The 27,605-nt window shown below is 42.7% G+C and overlaps 1 protein-coding gene across 1 annotated transcript in view; it reads left to right on the top strand.

Moving 5' to 3' along the window:
• Nucleotides 1-27,605, top strand: part of LOC141219300 (protein ELYS-like) — a 111,846-nt gene that overhangs the window by 10,499 nt on the left and 73,742 nt on the right. Inside the window, exons 5-14 of the mRNA XM_073666068.1 lie at nt 62-269; nt 4,560-4,673; nt 4,816-4,897; nt 6,052-6,202; nt 17,725-17,857; nt 17,938-18,116; nt 19,281-19,342; nt 25,958-26,086; nt 26,163-26,253; nt 26,356-26,445. Coding sequence (XP_073522169.1) covers nt 62-269; nt 4,560-4,673; nt 4,816-4,897; nt 6,052-6,202; nt 17,725-17,857; nt 17,938-18,116; nt 19,281-19,342; nt 25,958-26,086; nt 26,163-26,253; nt 26,356-26,445 — 1,239 coding nt within the window. The remainder of the gene's footprint in view (nt 1-61; nt 270-4,559; nt 4,674-4,815; nt 4,898-6,051; nt 6,203-17,724; nt 17,858-17,937; nt 18,117-19,280; nt 19,343-25,957; nt 26,087-26,162; nt 26,254-26,355; nt 26,446-27,605) is intronic.

Below are 27,605 nucleotides of genomic sequence, written 5' to 3'. Positions count from 1 at the left end.
AAGGTGTTAGTGACAACCCCTTTTAATGTTGAAATGCTTGTTTCTGTCAATTTATTTATAGACCTTGAAGTCATTAGTGGGATACCTGCAGAAATCCCTAAACTCAGAAAAGCGGCTAATCGAGAGAGACGACACATAGGTCTTCAGCTGCTTGCACCTTCTGGAGCCATGGTCACCACAGTCAGCTATATAGCTAGAACTAATCACCTGGCTGTAGGATTCTCTGATGGATACCTCTCTTTATGGAACATGAAAACTTTAAGACGAGAGTAAGTAAAGTTTTGTTTATTTTTCCATATTTAAATGCATTACTTCATTCTTAGATACATTTCAAGATTTTCCCTCACGTGGCTGTATTAAGCTTGTTTTATTAGGGAAAATTGGTATTTTTTTCTGGCCACACATTATTGTACATAGTAATTTAATATATAACGTTGATTAAAATGTGTGTATATAATGATTTTTTTCAAAGCTACGGCATATACTCGTGTATAAGCTGACTTTTTCAGCACATTTTTTTTTATGCTGAAAAAAAAAAAACCCTCGGCTTATACTCGAGTATATACTTACATTCTGGCTGTGGGGTGGGAGAGGTTGCGGCGGAAGAGCGGTGCACAGGCAGTAGCCGGCTGCTGCAGCTACCATGTGTGCCTGCTGCTAAAGAAAATTAATATTCACTCTTCTCCACGCCCATGGGGGTGGAGAGGAGTGAATATTCATTTTCTTTAATAGCGCACACTGTCAGTCGCAGCCACTGGCTCAGCGATCCTCTGTGCACGCTATTGGAGCACACAGTATCGCTGAGCTGCTGCAGGAAGCCGACTGCTGCGACTGACACTGCGCTATTAAAGAAAATGAATATTCACTCCACTCCACGCCCATAGTCCCGGCGTGGAGAGAAGTGAATATCCCGGCAGCTCACCTCAGCGTCTGAGGGCGCATGGCAGTGGCGTCATGCGCTCATCAGCTGCTGGAAGAACAGGACGCAGCACTGGAGCAGAGGGAAGGTGAGTAGAAGTGTTATTTTTTTTCATGTGTGCATTGATGGGGGGCCATGCATACCAGGATTGGGGATGAGGATGATATGCACACCAGGATGGGGAAATTTACCAGTAGCTGCTGCATTTCCCACCCTAGGCTTATACCCAAGTCAATACATTTTCCCAGTTTTTTGTGGTAAAATTCAAGGCTTATATATATATATATATATATATATATATATATATATATATATATATATATATATATATATATATATATATATATATATATATATATATATATTTTTTTTTTTTTTATTCTGTCCAAGTTGCATTGAAAGCCAATGGGAGGTGGGAAATGCTTAACCCCTTTACCCCCGAAGCTTGTTTGAACGTTAATCACCAGCGCAATTTTTACAACTCTGACCAGTCTCCCTTTCATGCAATAACTCTGGAACGCTTCAACGGATCCCACTGATTCTGAGATTTGTTTTTTTTCATGACATATTGCAATTTGTGATAGTGGTAACATTTATTTGATATGATTTACGTTTATTTGTGAAAAAATTCGAAATTTGGCGATAACTTAGAAAATTTTGCAATTTTCAAACTTTGAATTTTTATGCCCTTAAATCAGAGAGATGTGTCACACAAAATAGTTAATACATAACATTTCCCACATGTCTACTTTACATCAGCACAATTTTAAAACCAACATTTTTCTTTGTTAGAAGGGTTAAAAGTTGACCAGTGTGTTCTCATTTTTACAACAAAATTTACAAAACTATTTGTTTAGGGACCACATCACATTTGAAGTGACCTTGAGGGGCCTTTATGACAGAAAATGCCCAAAAGTGACACCATTCTAAAAACTGCACTCCTCAAGGTGCTCAAAACCACATTCAATACATTTATTAACCCTTCAGGTGCTTCACAGGAATTGTTGGAATGTGGAAGAAAACACTGAACATTCTACTTTAGACCCAATTTTTTTTTTTTTCATTTTTGCAAGCGTAACAGGATAAAATGGATCCCAAAGTTTGTTGTGCACTTTCTCCTGAGCACGCAGATACCCCAAATGTGAGGGAAAACCACTGTTTAGGGGCATGGTGGGGCTCGGAAGGGAAGGGGCCTTGACTTGGCTATTTGAATGTAAAATTTTATTTTTACACCAGGACACACCGGAAGCAGAATACTACTGTCAACATTGTTCCTTGCTCGTGCTGATGCATCGGCATGGGATAATGATGAGGGCAGCATTGATCACCCAGCGCTTGGGAACAGCGTTAACTTTACCACTGATTCCCAGGTGCCAGTTCGTGTGCTCCTGATGCAGCACACAGTTGCCACACGTATGTCACACAGGTACACACGGACACGGTTATGTCCGGTACCAGTATTTCCTTTACCGGAAATATCAAGATGCGTGAAACCGGCCTTACTCTGGACTCAGTCTGGCCTCTGTTTAGCTGTGTCCTGTTTTTCAGTGGTTCACAAAACTATGCCCGACAGCACTTTTATGCACGCCTAATAAAAAGACTGACAATGTTGGATCACAGGCCAGACGGCGTCCACGGTGCCTCCATCTGCCTCATTACAGGGAATCTTCCGCTGGGGGTTCCTTCTGAATCGCATACTTACAAGGAAGCCCTAGCGTAAGCGCTCAGCACAGAGCGCAGGATAAATGTGAGCCGAGCCATACTGCGATCTTTGGGAGGCAGAATGAACAAAGCAGCAGATGAAGAATTGTTTTAATTTTTTACGCTGTTCCTCATGCGGTGTGAGTGATTAGATCGGGTTTTTATGTTTGGTAGCTGTCACACACTAAAAACATTTTTGTTTTTTTGCATCACTATATTTTGAGAGCTATAAGTTTTCCATATTTTAGCCGACAGTCATGTGACCCCTGACGAAGCTGCTAGTGGGCAGCGATACGCGTGGGTGACCACAACGGGTATACTAACTTTGACCTCTTAATAGCGCATACAGTTATTATATTACACTCTGTATACTTTTGAACTCTATGAGTGCCTGCATAGTAGATGGTTTATGATTAACATTATGATCAGGATGTTTAGGCGATATTATTAGATGTCCTCCTCTCTTTTGATTGATCCTATTTATGCATCTTGTATTGTATCAATATTCTATATACTACTGCACTTTATAGTCATTCACTATTGAACCTTATGATCATGTACTTTTCTATCTTGGGCTATTTATGACTTTCTTTATGGTCACTATGACACATGTCTTGAATGATGACTGATTTTTCTATTCTAGTTAACCTGTTGGTGCATGTGTGGGATATTACGCCCTCACATGGTTTTGCTTTCCTTTTTTAAATGCTTTTAATGTTTTTTGTGTGGTCTAATGTCTTTTTGTCAAACTTCTGTTCAATAAAATGTTATATATTTTTGTAATACAAATATTTGGGTGCCTGGCTCTTTGTACCTGTGGCTCTTTCTCCTTCTTTCCACACCATGGCAATGATGTCACTGGGTCTCCGATTCAAGAGCAGAGCGGCATTTGTTTTTCTGCTCGCTCGCTAAATGCTGCGATCGCAGCATTTAAGGGGTTAAAGTGCTGGGAGCGGTGCGGACACTGCTCCTGGCTCTGGGTTCCAGGTATCAGCTGGCACCCGCCGGCAACCGCGGCTGCACAACTTGTGTGGGCGCGATCGCCGAGAAGTAATAATACTTACCTGGTCCATAAGGTCCAGGGCACAGGGACGTATTATTACGCACAATGTTAGAAAGGGGTTAAAAAATCTGAACATTTTAATGTAATGATTTTGAGAATTTGGAAAAACCAGAATGAGCACCAAAAATGATTTTCACTGCAGGCGCTATGTAGAGCACTTTGATATTTTGCTACAGACTCAATCAAACATCTGACCACAATGATTAAAGCGAACCTGTCAGCAGGATTTAGCCCTTTAAATTAAAGGCATGGCGATAATAGCACTGTGGTGCTGATTACTGATACCTGATGTGAAGGGATCCGCTCAGTGGCTGTTGAATACTCACCTTTATGACGTTTTCAGAGAATGACGTCTTGTGTGCGTCAGAGGCGCTGCATATGCAGTGATGGCTGCGTTGTGGAATTTTATAAAGTATGCGAGTCCCTGAATAATCTGTTACCTGCTCCAGAAATAGAGGAGTCTGGTGTGGAGGGGTGGAGAACCAGAAGACAACCCAGCCCCCACGCCCTGTCCTGAAGCACAAGACACCATTTTATGAAAACTTTATAAGATGAGTAATCAGCAGCCACTGAGCGCATCCCTTCACACCAGGTATCATATTAATCAGCATCGCCGTGCTATTATGGCCATGCCTTTAGTTTATAGGACTAAAATCTGCTGGCAGGTTCTCTTTAACCGGTGTGAAACGTGCTTGCCGGCGCTTAGTGTGGTGGGCTGCATCATGTTTGTACAGGCCGGATATCCAGAAGCCGTGATGTGTTATTATAGCAGCTCTGCATGCAGTTATCATCTGGGATAAATCATAATTGTATGTCGCTTTGTGTAGGACATTTTAATGACTTAATGTGTGTGTATATATATATATATTTTTTCAGATACCATGTTCAAATTGAAGGGGGCAGAGTTCCTGTTTTCTCCGTCACTTTTCAAGAACCTGAGAATGACCCCCGAAACTGCTGTTACCTTTGGGCTGTCCAAACGAGTCAAAGGTAATTGTTAAAATCCAATTACTAACATTGCATCCTTTCCCCAAATTATTTTACATTTCAAAATTAAGAGTTCTGTATTTTGTCATTTCTTTAGCTCTCCAGTTATGTTCTCATCATAACCTTTTAATCTTTTCTATTATAGTGGTAGAGATTTAAGCTTTCATTTGCTGCAGTTGGCTTTTGGGGACAGAAAACGTTTACCATCAGGACAAATTATGTATGAGGTAAGATGTCTGTATATTTTTATTCTGTATGGTTTGTAATGTAAATGGGGCATTCTCAAGTTGTCTGTAGAGCACCTCACAGCTCTGAACCCTCCTTACTTCCTTGGTGAGTGCTCCTCCTCGAGTGACACTTCTGGTCAGGAGCTTTGTTTTATTACAACATTCACACTGTCATTGTTTGTTCTGTTACCACTTTATTTACATTATGGATGTATACACATTTGACTGCTTTAGGATCTTCACCCACCTCCAGCTGGTGGTCACTGTTCACTTTCCACTACATCTCTCCTGTGTCCCTTGCTGTCTTTGGTTATGTTTAAGTCCTTGCATATATTGTGTAGGGATTCATGCTCGGCAGTAGACGGCTTTTACACAGGCACTGGATTTTATTTTTTAAAGAAAACAAAACCATAAACACAAAATCCCTAGCCTTGTCCAGGCACTAACTGAACAAAATAGACCTTGGCTACTCATACACGACTCAGCTAGTCCAAGTTTGGTCAAACAAAACTGCTATTGTCCAAAGCAACCACTCATATTTGCAGTTTGGCGCACATGGCCTGTGTAGTCTCTTCTCAGAGTGGAATTCTGGCTTGTCTCTCTCTAACATCTCCAACACAACCCACTCTGCTTAGTCTTCCCCAGCTGACTGACTAAGGTGAACACCTAGCCTGGCTATATGCAGAGAAATCCAGGTGCACTTAATCAGAATCTGTAGGGCTAGGTTTTAACCCTTTGCACCATCTGCCAAAACAGAGCCTATAGGGCTTCAAATTGATTCAAATGTGAGGCTTGATGAGCTGCCACTAGATTCACACTGCCTGAATTACAGACGGCATGAAACATCGTGGTTGTACGATTATAGCCGTGTACACTTTTCACTGGAACCCCGCAGCATTTCAGAGAAAAATTTGTTTGAAAAGCCAGCCATGGACTATAGAAATAGACCTGACAAATCCGGCATGGTCCTTGGCTCACTTGTTCCTGCCCGCTCCAGTTGATTGATTTTGACAGGTCTCCTCCTATGTACACACACATGGTACAGACCTGTCAACCACCTGGAGTGGGGCAGGGAGAGGCTAGACTAGGTATATCTATTCCTATAATATAAATCTATCTATATGTCAATTATTCTTTCTTTATTTTTTTTACAGAACTTGGAATACTGTGAGGAAAGGTATAACCTGGATCTTTCAGCGAATACCCTATTTTTAAGAGGTCAAACAAACAGCATGAAGTTACTGGGCTGTCAGACTATAGAAAAATTCCATGCTCATAGCGAAAGAGAAGACGGTCTCCATGATGGTTTGTTTTTCTGTATTTTTCTCTTTCATGTCTTTTATTATGTTTGCAAGGCATATACAGAAACTGATCTGAAATTTGACTATGTAGAGTACAACAAAGTCTTATCTCATACATCATTGTTAATCAGAAGCCGACTGGATTAAGTTTCTTCAAATGTAAAATATTTGGACCATCCTGGTCTGTCTGTACACGCTATTGTATACGATCACTTTCAAAAATTGGAAAATCCCTTTAACCCCTTAATTTTGGGGTCTTTAGGACAAATATATATTTTTTTCATCACATTTTTTGAAGATATAGCTGAATGAGGGCTTGTCTTTTGTGGAATGAATTGTATTTATAGGTGGAAATAGAAAAAATTACAAATGTATGTATGTGTGTATATAAAACACACATATATACATACACTTTGCATTGTTCACCATGCAGCTTCGCATAAATGTTGATATCATTATAGTAATCAGAGATATGGAATGTTTTTCAAAGGATATATATATATTTTTTACACTACAATATTAGTACCCTAAGGGAACTTGAACATAAAATCTCATGATCATATTGTTAACGCACATCGCTACAGTGGATTACCTAATTTATCCCCGTCAACCTATCAAACCCCGACTCTGGCAGTATCTGTTAAACTGTACTGTATGGCAGACCAAAAGGCCATTTTCGGGCTCTTGGTTGCCATAGTCCATTGGCACCGCTGCGCACATTAGAGGTGCTGATGATGGTCTGACAAAGGGAGCGCTCTTTTTTTTTTGGTCAGATTCTTTGTGTGCTGTTGTCACTATCGGCATATCAGATTGAACTGCTAAACCTGGTGAGAACACATCAGAATCCTGGCTGTGTATATCAATTGAGCTCCTGCTGCTCCGATGCAGAGGCTGTACCGTACAGATCCCTCAAGCAGTGCACAAAGTGACCTGATCATGATGGTTTTATACATCAGTTTGCGTTAAGGAGAGAATGTTTTCAATCCCCAGAAGTACTTGAATCTACAGTTAGGTCCATATATATTTGGACAGAGACGACATTTTTCTAATTTTGGTTCTAGACATTACCACAATGAATTTTAAACAAAACAATTCTGATGCAGTTGAAGTTCAGACTTTCAGCTTTCATTTGAGGGTATCCACATTAAAATTGGATGAAGGGTTTAGGAGTTTCAGCTCCTTAACATGTGCCACCCTGTTTTTAAAGGGACCAAAAGTAATTGGACAATTGACTCCAAGGCTATTTCATGGACAGGTGTGGGCAATCCCTTCGTTATGTCATTCTCAATTAAGCAGATAAAAGGCCTGGAGTTGATTTGAGGTGTAGTGCTTGCATTTGGAAGGTTTTGCTGTGAAGTAAACATGCGGTCAAAGGTGCTCTCCATGCAGGTGAAACAAGCCATCCTTAAGCTGCAAAAACAGGAAAAAAAAACATCCAAGAAATTGCTACAATATTAGGAGTGGCAAAATCTACAGTTTGGTACATCCTGAGAAAGAAAGAAAGCACTGGTGAACTCATCAATGCAAAAAGACCTGGGCGCCCACGGAAGACAACAGTGGTGGATGATCTTAGAATAATCTCCATGGTGAAGAGAAACCTCTTCACAACAGCCAACCAAGTGAACAACACTCTCCAGGAGGTAGGCGTTATCAATATCCAAATCTACCATAAAGAGAAGACTGCATGAAAGTAAATACAGAGGGTTCACTGCACTGTGCAAGCCACTCATAAGCATCAAGAATAAAAAGGCTAGACTGGACTTTGCTAAAAACATCTAAAAAAGCCAGCACAGTTCTGGAAGAACATTCTTTGGACAGATGAAACCAAGATCAACCTCTACCAGAATGATGGAAAGAGAAAAGTATGGTGAAGGCGTGGTACAGCTCATGATCCAAAGCATACCGCATCATCTGTAAAACACGGCGGAGGCAGTGTGATGGCTTGGGCATGCATGGCTGCCAGTGGCACTGGGTCACTAGTGTTTATTGATGATGTGACACAGGACAGAAGTAGCCGAATGAATTCTGATGTATTCAGAGCCATACTGTGTGCTCAGATCCAGCCAAATGCAGGCAAACTGATTGGTCGTCGTTTCATACTACAGATGGACAATGACCCAAAACATAAAGCCAAAGCAACCAAGGAGTTTATTAAAGCAAAGAAGTGGAATATTCTTGAATGGCCAAGTCAGTCACCTGAACTCAACCCAATTGAGCATGCATTTCACTGGTTAAAGACTAAACTTCAGACAGAAAGGCCCACAAACAAACAGCAACTGAAAACCACCGGAGTGAAGGCCTGGCAGAGCATCAAAAAGGAGGAAACACAGCGTCTGGTGATGTCCATGAGTTCAAGACTTCAGGCAGTCATTGCCAACAAAGGGTTTTCAACCAAGTACTAGAAATGAACATTTTATTTACAATTATTTAATCTGTCCAATTACTTTTGGTCCCTTTAAAAACAGGGTGGCACATGTTAAGGAGCTGAAACTCCTAAACCCTTGATCCAATTTTAATGTGGACACCCTCAAATGAAAGCTGAAAGTCTGAACTTCAACTGCATCTGAATTGTTTTGTTTAAAATTCATTGTGGTAATGTCTAGAACTAAAATTAGAAAAATGTTGTCTCTGTCCAAATATATATGGACCTAACTGTAAGTAACTATATTCCGCAAAAGCATGAAAAAAAAATCTAAATGTTTAAACCTTTTCTGCTGTTTAGTAGATTTACTCTTTCAGAGCACTAGATGCTGTGCATTAGATGAAATTAAAGGGGGTGACCACTGCTGGACAACCTCTTAAAGGGAAACTGTCACCCCCTGGGACTTTTCAGACCTCTAATATGGGCATACAGGTAATAGAAATGTAAATCTATACATACCTGTATGCCTCATATTAGAGGTCTGGTTGGGTTGAAATGTCTTTTTATTCAATCTGTTTACTGATGCTTGGGGGATGGGAAGAAATCCCCGCCTACTTTATGAATTACAATGTCCCCCACACCCACTCCCTTGCCCTGTGACATGCAGTCTCGTCTTCCAAGTCCCGCTCATGCTCACATCACCTTTAACACAAGGCGCACTTTTTTTTTCTCCCAGCTATGTGACTCTCTGGCGTCTGCTCACAAGATCACTGCTGGAAACATAACTGGGAGAAAAAAGTGTGACTCGTGTTAAAGGGAATCTGTCGCCCCCACGGGTGATATCATACCACTACTATGGCCATACAGGTTATAGAAAAGTAAGGCTATGTGCCCACGATGCAGAAATGCATGCGGATTTTACATGCGTTTTTCCCGCCAGGTAGAAGCGTTTGTCAAGCGTTTTTGCATGCATTTCTACATGCGGGTTATCAAGCGCTTTTCAAAGCGATTTTAGCATCACTTGGAAAGTGCTTGACAACTTGGTCACACTATATAAATCCATGCAACCGGCATATATAGTGTGACCAAGTAATAGTTAAAAAGGAAAATAAAAATAAATGAATAAAATAAGAATGGTGAAAAGTAAAAAATAAAGATTGTACTTGCCTTCCGATGGCCCGTGGTCTTCTTCTCTGATGTGTCCAGTTTCCCCTGTGTCTCGTGGTGGTGTGAAGGACCTGCGATGACGTCATTGAGTCATGTGACAGGTCACGCGACCGCCGACGTCAGTGGTCGCGTGACCTGTCTCATGACTCAATTACGTCATGTCAGGTCCTCACACCACCGCGAGCCGCCCAACACACCGCACGCATCGCTGAGGAGACCGGGAGGACATCAGAAGGTAAGTATAATCTTTATTTTTTTATTTTAAATTCTTTTTTTTTACAGGTACCATTTTACAATTGCGCTGCGTGTCCGCAAAATTAATGGACATGCTGCGTATTTTTCCGCATTGATAATCCGCAGCGGAAATTTCCGCACAGCACATGCTTATTATCATTGGGGATCATGGGGCACATATTACCAAGCGTTTTTTAAGCGTTTTCGCTGCGGAAATTCCACGGCAAAAGCTCTTGAAAAACGCATAGTGGGCACGCAGCCTTAATCTATACATACCTGCATGGCCCATAGCTGAGGTCTGATTGCAGAGAAAAGCACTTTAATTAATTATTTTTTCCACAGGCTTGAAGCAAACCCCGCTTATGTGCTTATTATTCCCCTAAATCCCCGCCTCTCTGCTTAATTATCATATCCCCCCACTCCCCTGCATGTCACAGGACCCTGTGTGGTGCACTGTGCTCCCTGACTTCCGGGCATGCGCAGAGGGCCGCTCACATAGAGCGCGCTTTGCTTCATCCCGGCCTCGACTCTCCGTGCACTGTGCTGCAGGGTTCTATTGCGCAGGCGCCGGGAGTCACCGTCACTTTCCGGCACCTGCGCAATAGAAACCTGCAGCGCAGAGCACAGGTAGACGGGCCTGGATGAAGCAAAGCGCGCTCTATGTGAGCGGCCCTCTGCGCATGCCCGGAAGTCAGGGAGCACAGTGCACCACACAGGGTCTGTCACAGGGCCCTGTGACGTGCAGGGGAGGGGGGATATGATAATTAAGCAGAGAGGCGGGGATTTGAAGGAATAATAAGCACACAGGCGGGGATTGCTAGGCGTCTCCCGGACACCAAGCCTATGGAAAAAAGAATTGATTAAAGTCCTTTATGCCCAGAGGTCTGATATCGCCCAGGGGGGTGACACATTCCCTTTAAAGGTGAGGTGAGCGTGCGCAGGACCTGGAAGATGAGACTGCACGTCACATGCAGGGGAGTGGGGTTGGGTAACATTGTAATTCACAAAGTAGGCGGGGATTTCTTCACCCCAAGCATCAGTATACGGATTGAATAAAAAGACATTTTAAATCAACTAGACCTCTACTCTGGGCCATAGCGGTAGGTATACATTTACATTTCTATCACCTGTATGCCAATATTAGCGGTCAGATAAGGGCCAGGGGGTGACAGATTCCCTTTAATAATGGACCAAGTTGCTATCTAAATTAATAATGGTGAAAAAAAGCAATATGATGTTGCTCTTCTGTTTTTAGCCTTCTGTTCCCCGCTTGTCTCTTAACATACAAATATCCCATAATTGCTGCCGTGGTCATGTGACATTTGTTCATGCCAGGAGATGGGCAGAGTACACAGGGCTGAGGGCAGAGGTGCAACGCCGACAGATTGGTAAATCCAACATGGTAAGCTAAACCTCCGACTCCACAGCACGGCCTCACTACTGAGCGTGTACATAAAGTGCAGCACAGATTTATCTCAACTAAAAGCCCAGATCCTTAGATCAGGAATAGAAAAGACATTTATAGGACATTTCATAACTTTCCCAAATTCTTAGGAAAACATTTACAGCACATCCTGCATTATACTACTGTACTCAATTTATTATATATTTTCAGAGTCGGTCCATTTTATACCGACTCCACCTAAATGGAGACCGACTCCACAGCCCTGGTTACATTTATTAAATCAGTAAGGTGACTGAGGTTGAGACGTCAGTGGAGTAGCTATATAGAGCTACTATATATGCATATGTGCTAATCAAACTGCCCTGCAGTTACGCAATGTGGCACTTAGCAGTGGTATTTTTGTGCCAGACATCCATATAACTGATTTGTGAGCTACAGTGTATAGTTTGATGGATAGATATATTTGTGTGTGTATGTATGTGTGTGTGTATATAAATTAACACATGTGGAATTATATACTTAACAAAAAAGTGTGAGACAACTGAAAATATGTCTTATATTCTAGGTTCTTCAAAGTAGCCACCTTTTGCTTTGATGACTGCTTTGCACACTCTTGGCATTCTCTTGATGAGCTTTAAGAGGTAGTCACCGGAAATTTTCTTCCAACAATCTTGAAGGAGTTCCCAGAGATGCTTAGCACTTGTTGGCCCTTTTGCCTTCACTCTGCGGTCCAGCTCACCCCAAACCATCTCGATTGGGTTCAGGTCTGGTGAATGTGGAGGCCAGGTCATCTGGCGTAGCACCCCATCACTCTCCTTCTTGGTCAAATAGCCCTTACACAGCCTGGAGGTGTGTTTGGGGTCATTGTCCTGTTGACAAAATAAATGATTGTCCAACTAAATGCAAACCGGATGGAATAGCATGCCGCTGCAAGATGCTGTGGTAGCCATGCTGGTTCAGTATGCCTTCAATTTTGAATAAATCCCCAACAGTGTCACCAGCAAAGCACCCCCACACAATCACACCACCTCCATGCTTCACGGTGGGAACCAGGCATGTAGAGTCCATTCGTTCACCTTTTCTGCGTCGCACAAAGACACGGTGGTTGGAACCAAAGATCTCAAATTTGGACTCCTCAGACCAAGCACAGATTTCCACTGGTCTAATGTCCATTCCTTGTGTTCTTTAGCCCAAACAAGTCTCTTCTGCTTGTTGCCTGTCCTTAGCAGTGGTTTCCTAGCAGCTATTTTACTATGAAGGCCTGCTGCACAAAGTCTCCTCTTAACAGTTGTTGTAGAGATGTCTCTGCTGCTAGAACTCTGTGTGGTATTGACCTGGTCTCTAATCTGAGCTGCTGTTAACATGCGATTTCTGAGGCTGGTGACTCAGATAAACTGATCCTCAGAAGCAGAGGTGACTCTTGGTCTTCCTTTACTGGGGCAGTCCTCATGTGAGCCAGTTTCTTTGTAGCGCTTGATGGTTTTTGCAACTGCACTTGGGGACACTTTCAAAGTTTTCCCAATTTTTCGCACTGACTGACCTTCATTTCTTAAAGTAATGATGGCCACTCGTTTTTCTTCGCTGCTTTTTTCTTGCCATAATACAAATTCTAATAGTCTATTCAGTAGGACTATCAGCTGTGTATCCACCAGACTTCTGCACAACACAACTGATGGTCCCAACCCCATTAATAAGGCAAGAAATCCCACTTATTAAACCTGACAGGGCACACCTGTGAATTGAAAACCATTTCCGGTGACTACCTCTTGAAGCTCATCAAGAGAATGCCAAGAGTGTGCAAAGCAGTCATCAAAGCAAAAGGTGGCTACTTTGAAGAACCTAGAATATAAGACATATTTTCAGTTGTTTCACACTTTTTTGTTAAGTATATAATTCCACATGTGTTAATTCATAGTTTTGATGCCTTCAGTGTGAATGTACAATTTTCATAGTCATGAAAATACATAAAAATCATTAAATGAGAAGGTGTGTCCAAACGTTTGGTCTGTACTGTATATATAATATATGTATGTGTGTATGTATATATATATATCTATATCTCTATCCATATGTATATTTGTCACAGGGCCCTGTGATGTGCAGGGGAGGGGGGGATATGATAACTAAACAGAGGCGGGGAGTTAGGGGAATAATAAGCACATAGGCAGGGATTTCTTGACCTTCTACAGGAACGGGGAAGGAGACAGTAGGTTGGGGGTGGTTGCAGTAGCTTTGGTGTTGAGGTTGCAGCAAGCAAGGTCATGGCAGGCTGTAAGCTTGTTTGAAGAGATGGGTTTTCAGGTTCCGTCTGAAGGATCCAAATGTGGAGGCTAATCAGACGTGTTGAGGCACAGAATTCCATGGGATGGGGAGAAATCTTGGAGGCGATTGGGTGAGGAACGAATTAGTGTGTAGGAGAGGAGGTGGCCTTTGGAGGACTGGAGATTACGTGAGGAAATATATCGGGAGATTAGTTCAGAGATGTACAGAGAGGAAAGGTTATGGATGGCTTTGTAGGTCAGTGTAGTTTGAACTGGATATTCTGCGCAATTGGGGGCCAGTGAAGAGATTTGCAAAGGGGGGTAGCGGAGGAGTAGCGATGCGAGAGATGAACCAGTCACGCAGCAGAGTTGAGGATGGACTGGAGGGGTGTGAGAGTGGTAGCAGGTAGGCCACAGAGGAGCATGCTGTTGTTGTCGAGGCGGGAGATGATGAGGGCATGCACAACCAGTTTAGTAGATGGAGGGATTCTGGAAATTTTTGAGCTGCAGGCAACAATAGGTGGCGAGAGCTTGGATATGGGGTTTGAAGGACAGGGAAGATTCAAGGGTTACTCCGAGGCAGCGGATTGCCGGTACTGGGGAAAGTGTGGCGTCATTTATTGTGATAGAAATATCAGGTGGGGAAGATACGCAAGATGGGGGAAACATGAGTTCAGTTTTGTCCACATTGAGCTTTAGGAAGCAAGAGGAGAAAAGGAGGATATGGCTGATAGACATGCTGGAATTCTGGACAGCAGAGCGGTGACATCTGTGCCAGAGAGGTAGATCTGGGTGTCATCAGCGTACAAATGGTATTGGAAGCAGTGAGATTTTGAGCTGTCCTAGGCCAAGGGTATAGATTGAGAAGCGTAGTGGTCCTAGGACAGAGCCTTGAGAGACTCCCAGAGTGGGGGCGGGATGAGGAGGTAGCGTGGCAGATGCTAAATGTGCGGTTAAAAAGGTATGAGGAGATCCAAGATAGGGCAAGTTTTTGATGCCAAAGGAAGAGAGGATCTGTAGTAGGACTTGCAGTGGTCTACTGTGTCAAAGGCTGAGGACAGGTCAAGAAGGAGAACAGAATTGTCAGCTTTGGCTGTAAGTAATTAGTAATTTTGGTAAGGGCAGTTTCGGTGGAATGGTGTGGGTGGAAGCCAGATTGTTAGTTGTCGAAGAGGGTTAGATGAGAAGTGAGAGGAAAGTTCAGCGTGAACGTGTTGCACAAGGCTTTTGGAGGCAAATGGGAGCAACGATATAGGGCGGTAGCTAGACAAGGCGGTTGGGTCGAGGGATGGCTTTTTGAGGATGGGCATGATTGTGGAATGCATGAAGGCAGCGGGGAAGGTACCAGAAGTTAGTGATTGGCTGAAGAGATGGGTAAGGGATGGGATGAGTGTGGGGAATGAGTGTCGAGGGTGACCGAGTCAATAGCTGATGTGAGAATGGCATTGTAGAAAGCAGTGGCGTTGACGGTGTCGTGGAGTGAGGATATGGATATCAGTGGTAGAATAGAGTCAGAGAGTGTACGAGTGTCTAGATGTGCAAGGTTTCTGCGGGGGTGTGCTAGTTGCTGGGCATGGGTGGCAGGTGAGGAGAACTGGGATGAGAAAAAGAGTATATGGTGGTCAGATAAGGGTAAGGGGGAGGTTTTGAGGTTAGATCGGGAGCAGAGTCGGATGAAGGTGAGGTCTAGTGTGTGTCCGTCTGTGTGGGTAGCTCAGGAGGACGAAGTCCAAAGGATGAAGTAAGCGACAGGAGTTTAGATGCTGTTGACTGGCGAATGTCAGTGGGGATGTTGAAATCACCCATGTTGATTGTGGGAATGTCAGCAGAGAGAAAGTAAAGAAGCCAAGAGGAGAATTGATCAATAAAGGCAGTGACCGGGCTCTCAGGTCGGTATGACAGCCACTTGGAGGGAGAGTAGATGCGGACAGAGTGGACTTCAAAAGAAGGGAGGGTAGAGGTGGGATAGGGATAAAGGTGTAGTTGGTAGAAAGGAAAAGACCTACTCCTCCACCATGTCTGTTACCAGGGCGAGGAGTGTGGGTGAAGTGGAGCCCACTATAACACAGCGCAGCAGGGGAGACAGTGTTGGCGTGTGTCAACCATGTCTCTGTGATGCCCAGGAAGGAGAGATGGGCCTCTCTGAGAGGTAAAGAGGTCGTGGACAAAATAGAGCTTGTTGCAGACAGAGTGGGCGTTCCAAAGTGCTCCAGAGAGAGGGAGCAGGGGGGTGGGCGTTAGGGGCACGGGTTTTATTTGGGAGAGGTTGCGGTAGTTTGCAGTTGGTTGGAAGCGATAGGAGGAGGAATTGGTGGGAGTTGTGAATTATGGGGCTCCAGGATTGGGAGAAGGAGAGTGTCCGGCTTGTTTTATGTTTATAGATAGATCTGAGGTTGAGGAGCAGGTGTGCAGATGAGGTCAGGTGAGGGGGTAAGCGGGAAGGAGAGATTATTATTTGGTTAGAGAGTGCTGGGGTTTGGGGGATAGTGAAGGAGAGTAAGGATTAGTGGTGCAAAGACAGCAAGGGCGTATGTAAGCATAATGAAGGTTTAAGTGTGAATGAGAGAGAGAAACTAAGCACAATTAGTAAATAGTTACTCCTACCTTCTGGCCTACTTCCGGCTTATTTCAGATTAAGACCCTTAAGCACGACCCTTCAGAGCCAGACCCATCTTTATCTAGAAGTTTCATCTCTACCCAATGTGGGTTTGCGTTTTTTTTTTTATTTATTGGGATTCGCCCTTTTATGATTCAGAATAAGATGTTTAGATTTTTTCCAACCGCTTCAATTAAGTGCTTATGACCTGCTATTAAAGGGAATCTGACATCTGATACTTGCTGCCCAATCTGAGGGTGGCATGATTCAGGCAGTGGCTGAGATCAGTTAGTGGATTGGGCATGAAGTGTCAGATGTCAGGTTCACTGTAAAGCGCTTGCACGTACTGTGTGTGTTCGGCTACTGCTGCTAGACTGCATTTGTGGCCGGTTCCTTTGGCAATAAGCTGTAAACAATAAAAAAAGAAAATTTTTAAGTAACCTGTCGCCATGAAAATGCAGTCCTATCTGCAGGCATCATGTTATTGAGGAGGAGGAGGAACAGATTAGATTGATATATAGTTTTGTGAAAAAAAAAAATTCAGTGTAAGCTGTTTTCATCACCTAAATCTGTTCTTTCTGAGACTTTCAGTCCAGTGGGCAGTCCTGTCAATGATTGACATCTATCACTGTAAGTACACTTGTACAGAGAAAGTTGTCAATCACTGATAGGACCGCCAACTGGACAGAAAATCTCAAAAGGCAGAGGTTTGTGATGAAAATACGGGTTATACGGAACTTTTTTTCAGTAAACTATAGATCAATCTAATTTGATTTTCCTTCTCAATAACATGATGCCTGCAGATAGGACTGCATTTTCATGGTGACAGGTTCCCTTTAATATCAGGAGAACAGATGCAAATTTTAATGAAAAGTAACTGCAACAGTGATTATGTATTTTATCAAATGCAACATATGTAATATTTTATGTAAGATTCACTTCTACGTCATTAAAAACACATGCAATAGAACATCTAAATAGGTTTTGTGATACTAACACACAAGGTTTCCAATCCAGTTAAAATGTATTACTTTTATACTGCAGTTAAAAGGATTGTTCACCACTCGGGGAAACCCCCTCCTCAATCCCTATGTTTTCCCCTTGTAAAATAATACATATACTCACCTCTGTTGCCGGTGCTGTTCCCGAGGTGTCGACACGGGGTCTCCCAGGGCTCGCATAACATTGTCATACGATCCTTGCGGCCAATCAGCGCTTGCTTCACTCTGCCCTATGGGTGTTATTTTACTGGGCCAAACAAGGATTGAGATGGGGTTGTCCAAGTAGTGGACAACCCATTTAAAGACCGCGTCTGTCTGAAAATGCAGTACCTTATATGCATGTACTTTGTGGAGTTTTAAAATCTTCTGATAAAAATTGTGACCTGCAGGTTAAAACTTATTTCAAGATTTGTCAATGAAATGGAAAGCCCTCTAGGGTATTATTATAGACTGCAAATAATGTTTTTGTACATATTTCTAGCAATATGATTTCTTTTCAGTTACATCGCCTGATACCAGCGTGTCAATATTTAGCTGGCAAGTTAATACGTATGGACAAAATAAGCCTTCAATTTACATGGGAGTGTTTGATATAAATCGTTGGTATCAAGCACAGATGCCGGATTCGTTAATGTAAGATTTTTTTTTTGTGGGAGAGGAGAGTAATGGCATTCCTTTCATTGTATACTCCAATTATTTTCTTTCTCTCACAGGCCTGGTCAGTTTCTTAGAAACTGTTCATATGTTGCATTTTGGTCTCTTGAAGCCTTGACAAACATGACTGATGACACCATCTTTGATGTTCTTGTACATGAACGTAGTTTGACTAGAGGTGTTCCGCCTGCATATCCACCACCAGAACAGTTCTACTTTCCAAGCACCTATAATTTTGGTAATGATTATTTTTAATTATTATTGATGGCCTTGAATAGTAAATTAATTTATATATATTTTTTCCTATATAAATTAGACCTATTTTAATATAGTAATGTTTATGTACCCCTCCTGCTACAGTTTGACCCTGTGATAGTACATGCTCTGGCATTATTTCGGCACCCTGATTTTGTGCCATTATTAGTCATTGTTCGCTTCTGGGATTTGAACTGAAAGCGGTCTAGAAGCCAGTGCAGTAGCCATTGAGCTATACACTGAATAAATCTAGGCGTTCTATTAGGTTATATGATTTTCAGTGCAAACCAGTCTGCAACTCATTGGGACTTTCACACATACCTCCTCCAAGCCAAATATAAATGATGTGTGACTTTGATATGTGATTCTGATATCTGACTTTCTTCAAACATCAGAATCACAGTGACTTTTAGACACCTCGGGTATTTTCATGGTTGATCTCATAAGCCAAGAAAAACTTCTTTCATCAATTGAGTGAATAGCTCAATGGTAAGTGCACTGGCTTCTGGACAAAGTTTTGGGTTCAAGTCCCAGCGAATAGTGACTTTTTTTTTATCACATGTCAGTCAGTTCTCAGACAAGGTATTTAGCCTCAAACTGGCATTATTCTGATGTTTGACTTTGATGTCTGATCATGTCCTAAAATGGACACTGTAAGTTGATTCCCTGTCATAAACAGGTACAGTGTTCCACCTCACCCATCTCCTCCTCACCCTTTCAGCAGCAATAATGTGCCATCTGTCCATTCCACATCTCATCCCTATATATCACCAAGAACAAATGCCACTTCTCCATCCCACCTGTCATCAGGAATGATGCACCCCTTGTCTGTCCCTCTCCCGTCCTCACCTGTGATCAGTAGGAATGATGTGCCATCTCTCCATCCCACGCCTTATTAGCAGGACATACAGCGCCTTGTGAAAGTATTTGGCCCCCTTGAACTTTTCTACCTTTTGCCACATTTCTGGCTTCAAACATGAAGATATAAAATTCTACTTTTTTGGGGAAGAACCAACAACCAGTGGAACACAATCATGAAGTGGAACGAAATTTCTTGGATATTTTAAACTTTTTAAAAAAATTAAAAACTAATTTAGGTTTAATGAGTTTTCTGACGATATTTTTTTTGTTTTCTGTCATATTGAAGATGCTACTTGCTTGTTGAATTCCGGAGTTATCCACATCACATGCACTGGCTTTCATAAAGAGGTAAAAGAACAATGAAATCTTTCCTATCTAAAATTGACAAATTTGCTTGAGATTTTTATTTATTGAAAATTATAATTTTTTTCTTTAAAAGGAATCTGTCAGCATGTTTTTCCTATGTAAATTAAGGACAGCATGACGGGGATAAAGCACTAAACTCAATGGTGTCATATGTCCACGCTGTGTGGTGGTGTTACACTTTAATCACCTTGATTAACATTGCTGTGAGGATCCGGCAGGCCGGCAATCGTCCAACTCAGCCCCCTTCTGTGATAAGCACCTCACTGTCTGTAGAGAGCCTGGTGTGGGCAGGGGCAGCTTTCTCATCTCTGCTGCATTGCTAAACCTAAAAATTGTGTCCCTACTACTGCGCCCAGTAATCAAAGTGGTACATCGTTGGATTCAGGGTCTCTTTGCCTACATCAGGCTGCTTAGAGGAGGTAGCAATAATCTGCTGAGAGATTCCCTTTGATAATTAAATCTTCTTGGAACAGTTTATATACAGTAGATGCACTTTGTTTTTGCAACACTTTTCACCTACTCAAATGAATGGGAAAAATAACGCCATACATACATACATACATACATACATACATACATACATACAAAATGCACGGTTGTACGGAGTGTTTTTTTTGCCAACACTTTGTTTTGGGGCAGAAGCATTTGCAGCAAAAATGCAATGTCTGAACATTTATGTTTCTGCTTGTCAATGGAAGTCATTAAAGTGAACCTGTCACAAGGTTTGTCCCATATAAGATATGGCCACCACCGTTCAGCCCTGATATACAGCATTCTATAATGCAGGGTATATGCCCCCAAGCCGGCCTGCAAGACAATAAAAAGATGTTTTATTATACTTCCCTGCGTGGCGGTCGAGTCTGGTCCGAGGGGTGTCGCCCGTCCTTGTCCAGCGTCGTTGTCCTCCTTGCTTTGTGTGGATGACTCGTCCTGTACGTCATCCACAGATTCTCCCGGCATCGTGCTCCTACACAGGCGTACTTCTCTGTCCTGATGAGGGCAGAGTACAGTAGTGCAGTGTGCATGCACCTGGGCTCTTTGACCTGTTCCGGCACATGCACTGCAGTACTTTGCTCTGCCCTCGACAGGGCAGAGAAGTAGGCGTGCACAGGAGCACAATGCCAGGGGACTGTATAGATGACATACGGGACGCGTCATCCACGCAAAGCAAGGAGGAGGATGACATCGCAAGAAGGGAGGCACCGAACCAAGACGAGCGACACCCCTCCACAAATTTTCCAGTGATCAGGACCTCCTGATGTCAGGCTCGAGAGGATCGGGATTCTTCGCATTCCTCTTTCCTTTTGCCGTGGTCCGGAGGCCGACATCTTGCTGATCAAGGGGTCCCTCAGCCTGTCCGGTTGAGCCAATGCTCCCGAAGAAAACTGCTTCCCCCTCGGGGGGCTCTCAGTTCACGCTGCTCAAGCCCTGCGTGCAACTCCTATGCGTCCTGAAGATTGAATTCGCAGCACTTCCGGTTATAAAGGTAGCGACATGCAGACCTCTAGTGCCCGGTGAGCGTTCCACCGTGGAACGCACTGCTTCTTTTTTTTTTTTTTTTTTTTAAATGGTGCCAAATCCTAAATTTAAGGTGAAATGCCTTTTTGATGATTCTGATGGAAAACAGGTGTGATAATACTATTTAAGTATTGTTAGAGGGGAGCTGAGGTTACCAGTGCATCCAGAATGACCGCTATGGAAGGACAAACCACTGGTCGCTCTGATACACCTGCTGAACCACCAGTACAAGTCAGTTATCTGGGGATTACTCCCTTTCTGTTTCACTTACTGATTCCATCTGTCTTCTTTAGTATTTTTATTCTATGATTCCTTGTTCTTATAGGACAAGGTGATCCCTGAAAGATCTGTGATGCCTTTGGCCACTAAGAAAAGAGGGAAATGATTTTCCATCTGTAACACAAAGCTACCGGATACATATGGGAAACAATTATGCACTGACTGTATTGCCAAGGTGGTTAAGGAGGAACATTCCTCTTTTATGACTGATATAAGCACCATAATGTGGGAAGAATCTAGTTCTGAGGAGGAAGAATTGTCAGGTTACTCTGATCCTGAACAAGAGGAAAGAGAAGGATCTATCTCCGTTTCCCCAAAGGATAAAAATAAATCTTTTTTCCTGGGAAGATACTGATGTACTTCTATCAGCCGTGAGAAACACCATGAAAGTCGAGGACACTCACCAGCCCTCCCCGGTACAGGATAAAACGATCGAGGTTTGAGAAGCCGTATGAACAGAGTATTCCCCGTTAATAATCATATTAAAGCCATGATACTAGAGGAGTGGAAAGACATGAAAAATACACTAATTTATTCCCAGAAGTTTCAAATCACGTCTACCGTTTGAACCAGAGGCAATTAAAATTATGGAAACAAATCACTAAAATTGATATCCCGATAGCCAGAGTAGCGAAGAAAGCATCCACCCTATTTGAGAACTCATCATGTTTGAAAGACCCTATGGACAGGAAAGCAGACTGTCTTCTCAAAAAGACCTGGGAGACCTCTGCTACAATAATAAAAGCTAAAATAGCAGCTACCTCAGTAGCAAGGTACATGAATATATAGTTAAAGCAATCAGAAGGTCATCTGAGGAAGAAGACTTCCAGAGATGAGGTCCTAGAATCCATTTCATTACTAAAAATGGCAATGGGATTTATGGCTGACTCCTCAGCCGAGTCAATTAGATTTGCCGCAAGGAATGGGGCACTTTCCACCATGGCTAGGCGAGCAATATGGCTAAAAACTTGGTCAGGTGATAGCCACTCCAAGAACAAACTGTGTTCCATCCCCTTTTCTGGCCTTTGAGTATTCGATCCAGTTCTGGACGATATGGTATAAAAAGCCTCAGAGGAAAAAAAGGGGTTTCCAGAAGAAAAACCTAAAGTATCATCCTTTCTGAGGCCTCGTTCCTATCAAAGACCAGAATATACTGGGAAGATGGAGCTACCCGAAGGGAGGTAATAGAAGGAATATCTTTGCCAGTGCAGGAAATGGCACGTGTAGACAATGATGCGAAGAGAGTAGTTGGGAGACTCCAATACTTAAAGCATGGACAGAAGTATCCAACAATCCATGGATACTCCAATCAATTGCAGAGGGATGCAGAAGAGCTTTCGTAGGGAAGATTCCACCTAACTACGCAGTCCCCACAGGTCTCCAGAAAGCTAATGACGGATGTGGAAAAATTGGTGGATTCAGGAGTAGTAATACCAGTGCCAGAAGCAGAATGGCTTGTGGAATACTATTCAAACCTATTTTCAATAAAAAAAAAAAAAAAGGGGGGGGGGGGGGCGATTATAAATCTAAATTCTCTAAACATGTCAGTGGCATACAAAAAATTCAAGATGGAGTCGATAAGATCAACGATTCCACTAATAAAACATGATAATGTGTACGATAGATCTATTATCATGTACCCATTCACCCTCACAGTCAAAAATATCTAAGATTTGCACTGAAAAAGGGGGAGAACATTCTGCATTATCAGTTCAGATGCCTCCTATTTGGTCTATCCTCAGCCCCACGTATCTTCACCAAACTGGTGGCAGAAGTTATGGCTTTCCTGAGAGAGCAGGGAGTATTAATTGTCCAGTATTTGGACCATTTCCTATTAATTGCAGAGTCACCCCAGCAACTTAAAGCCAGTATAACTTCAACCGTCTTGATTATAAAAAAAATCTGGGATGGATTGTAAACTGGAAGAAATCAGATCTTATACCAGGAAGAAGAAGAAACCTCTTCAGGAATCCTCCTAGACTCAAAACTAAAAATATCCTTTTTACCAGACAAAAAAACAAACTTAGAGACAGAGTCCTTGCTTTCGGAAGGAAATCACAAATCTCCATCTGGGAAAGCATGAAAATTTTAGGATTAATGACCGCTTCGATACCCAGAGTTCAGTGGAGCCAATTCCACTCGAGACAACTACATCAGATTCTAACAACCTGAAACAGGAAGATGGACGGTCTAGACAAGAAAATAAGCTTGTCTGTGATAACCAGGAAGTCATTAACATGGTGGACTTCCAGGGCCAACCTACGGAAGGGGATTATGTGGAAGTTGTCTCCATTTGTAACCGTCACCACTGACGCAAGCAACAGTGGCTGGTGGGGTCCATATAAACGATCAGTACCTACAAGGTACCTGGTAGGGGCAAAACCTGCCCAGATCATCAAACCTCAGAACTCCAGGCAGTCTGGGAAACATTAAAAAGATGTCGGGCAGATCTAAAGAACCAATACATCAGAATCCTGTCGGACAATATCACAACAGTGGCCTTCCTCAGACATTAAGGGGGATCAAGACATCACCATCTGCAAGATTTAGCAGGAAAGATTTTTTAGTGGGCAGAAGAAACAGTACTATCAGTAAGTGCAATACACCTGAAGGGGTCTCAGAACTCCGTGACAGATTTCCTCAGTCGGGAAACAGTGCAACAGTCAGAATGGGAACTAAAGTGGGAAGAATTCCATCGCATAATATATCGATGGGATACTCGGTGGTATCTGTTCATCACAAGGAAAAACGCACAAACAGCCAAATTCTTCTTCCTTGATCCAAAAGACAGGCCAACAGGGGTAGATGCTTTGTCCCAGAAATGGGACATGGACTTGGCTTATGCCTTTCCTCACTTGCTCTTAATTCCAGCAGTGCTAAGGAAGATACAGGAAGACCAAGCCAAGGTAATAGTAATATTACCCTTTTTGGCCCAGGAGAAGCTGGTTTCCTTTACTGAAAAAATGTCCCTAGAAGATCCAATCGTTCTTCCAGAGAGACTGGATCTGCTGATCCAGGGGCTGATATACCATCCCAACGTAAAGTTCCTCCAACCTACATCCTGAGAGGCAGATCTTGAGATCTAAAGATCGTTCAGATTCTGTCAAATCAACTATGCAAAATAGTAGAAAGCCAGTAACATGCAGCAATATACACGAAAATCTGGGGAAAAAATTGTGCACAGTATCAAGAAACTGACAGATTTCTAGTCCTAACATTCTAAATATACTAGAGATTCTATAGACTGGATTTCATAAAGGCCTAAGAGCTAGCACCCTAAAAGTGCAAATTGCAGCCCGTGGAGACACTGGGTCTTTCATGGGCATAATACTACTCAGACAACACAGGGTGAGAGTAAAACAGTGTGGCAATACTTTATTAAACCACCAATAACACCAAGGCGGATGGGAGAAATACAAGCATTGTCAACGATCCATACCTAAGGACCTAGACGACTGCATTACTGTCAGGCTAGATCCAGCTTTTTTTTACCAAAAGTAGTAACTTTTCATATGAGCAAGGAAATAGTCTTACCCTCTTTTTGCCAAGGCCATAAAAATAATCAAGAACTGACTTCACTCCCTGGATGTCAGGAGAGTAGTCCTCCATTACTTGGAGACAACAAAGGACTGGCGAGTAGACCCTAACCTGTTCGTACAGTTTGCAGGCAAAAACCAGGGGAAAAAGACATCAAAAACAGTGCTGGCAAGGTGGGTTAGGTCAGTGATAAGTCTGACCTGTTAGTCTGAAGGAAGATCCTCTCTGGATAACATCAGGGCCCATTTGGCTAAAGCAGTAGCCACATCACGGGCAGAACGAGCAGGGGCCTCGGTGGACCAGATTTGCAGAGCTGCAACATGGACAAGCCTGAACATCTTTTGCAGACACTATAAACTGGACATTCTATCAGGCCAAAAAATGGCCTTCAGAAGAAAGTCCTCAAAGTAGTAGTCCCACCCTGAATGTATACTCTGGTATTCTCCTGATGGTGATGTCAGGAGGGACATTCTGGAAAGTAGGCATTAGTCCACCGATAATAGGTTTTCCAGGAGTCCATCATGACAGCACCTATTACATTCCCTCCCTAACATTCCAGTCTGCGTCTGTGAAGGTAACATAGATAGAAGGAAACTAAATAAAATAGAGTGCGTCCGTCGTGGTGTGGTACTTGGAAAATTACTGGGGTTTGGGTGGAGGGAGAGCCTTTTATCCTCTTGTGTGTTCCTGTCCCTATCAAGGATACGAAGGACGACCTCCTGATAGTATTGTCATGATGGACTCATGGAAAACCTATTACCGGTAGGACTAATGCCTACTTGTCTTGCAGGCTGGGTTAGGGGCATGTATACAGCATTGTTATACTGCTGTATATCAGGGCTGGAAGGTGGTGGTCTTACCTCATATGGTAAAAACCTGTTGACAGGTTCCCTATAATGAGTAACTAAACCTTCACTCTAAGTCTGGTGTAAAAAGCTTTGAAAAGTCGCAACATTTTTGTACAACACGAGGCTGCTCAAAAATTTAGCAACTTTTGTCATTTTCACACCCAAATCTACCAGCTACAAAAGGTTGGAGAGACGGAGTTTGGCAACCCCCCCCCCCTGTTTGTAAAATTTATGATGAGCTTATGGTGTTCCATCAAGACAAGCGTGAAAAACGCCAGTCTTGATGAATTGGTGCTTTTAATGCTTCATGTAGATTCATTTCCAATATAAAGTGATGGTGAACTCTAGGTATATACTTAGTTACAATGTGGTTGTCCTAGCGGTGAAGATATCATACTGCATTATTTGTTTTAAGACTCTGCACTACTTAAAGAATATTGGATCATCTTTGAATGAAGAGATTGCAGATGGTTATAACAGATGCTTAGTAGCTGGTCTCCTGTCTCCAAGACTTGCTGATGTTCAGTCTTCCGGCCTGACTCGGGTAAGCTCCCCTTACTGCCATGTTGTATTTCACTTCCTATAAAATTCAGCCTTTACAGCTTTTATGTGATACCTAGGAAGAACAGCTACAAGCTGTGTTATCAGCTGCCATTGAAACTAGCTCCATCAGTCTTTTAACTCGTTGTATCAAGCAATGGATTGTAGAAGGTAAGTGTAAACAACAAAAAATGTATTCACATTTCTATTTGTGCAAAATACACTATTTTGACTTTTCTCACCTGGTTCTGACTTGTGTAATTCACTTTGAAGAGAAACCCAGGTCAGCTCCAAACCTTCGCTTTGTGCTTGAATGGACGTGGGATAAAGTGGTCCTTACGAAAACCAATTTTGACAGAATTGGTAAGTTTTTGTATTGTTTTTTTGTAAGTATATACTGTACATGTGGTAATGGCTCTTATATATATGTCAAAGGTAGTGTCCCTGCCTTTAATGTGAGATCGCATGCTGAGCTCTCATCTTTCCCTGCACTTGATGGCTGATTTAATCAGCCATCAAGTGCCTCCGCAGATGCAGCGGTTCTCCACCCGCGGCTGTTAACCTGTTAAATCCCGCCGACAATCGCTGATAGTGGGATTTAACACTTGCCGACCACAAGCATGTCCTTAATCCCTCCTGTCATGTGATCGCGAGGTGCCAATGGGTTGCCATGACAGCCGGGGGTCTGCTGACCCACGTGCCTGACAGTGTGAATATCCTGTGACCATTGTCTCGTGGCCATCACTCATAGGAGAATCATCATTTCCGCAATACATGCTGGAGCACTGCAAAAAAATGCAATAAGAGGCAATCAAAGCATCGCATCTAACCCAACATCAGCTCAGAGCGCAAAAATAAGCCAATACCCAGCCCCAGATCCCGAAAAATGAAAACATTACAAGTCTCTGAAAATGGCGACAAGTGATATTTTTGTTTTTTTTAAAAAATTTTTTTACAGTTTAGGAAAAAAAAAAAAAAACCTCTGCATGTTTGGTAGCTGCGTACTTGTATTGATCTGGGGAATCATATTGCTAGGTCAGTTTTACAATATATAGGGAACATGGTAAATAAAAAAACAATTGTGGAATTGTACTTTTTTTTTTTGCAGTTTCTCCGTATTTGCAATTTTTGACTCGTTTTCCAGTACACTATGTGGTAGAATGGTGTCATTAAAAAGTACAAGGATGCATGATGGGATTAGATACACCAGTCTGGGGCGTATTGCTCATGATGGAATTGGATACACAGGTCTGGGGTGTACTGTGCATGATGGGATTAGATACACCGGTCTGGAGCGTATCTCACATTTTGTTGCTCACTGTCAGTGATACTGACAAGTAGACTGTCACCGAGGATGGCCGGCAGCTCCGATGCTGTTAGTTGGTGCTGCTCTCTGTATCATAAGCTGGAGATAGATATGTGACCCTTTTGCCATAGAAGTGGACGGAGCGGGGTCACGCTTGCCACCACTGCTGCCATATAAGTGGACGGAGCGGGGTCTTGTATTACACCACTGCTCCCTT

The sequence above is a fragment of the Phyllobates terribilis genome, unplaced genomic scaffold, assembly GCF_046119375.1.
Source record: "Phyllobates terribilis strain yellow unplaced genomic scaffold, ASM4611937v1 Scaffold_260__1_contigs__length_2691941, whole genome shotgun sequence".
NCBI classification, from domain to species: Eukaryota; Metazoa; Chordata; class Amphibia; order Anura; family Dendrobatidae; genus Phyllobates; species Phyllobates terribilis.
The sequence above is the reverse complement of the archived record's forward strand: the minus strand, read 5'-3'. Positions and strand labels throughout refer to the sequence as shown.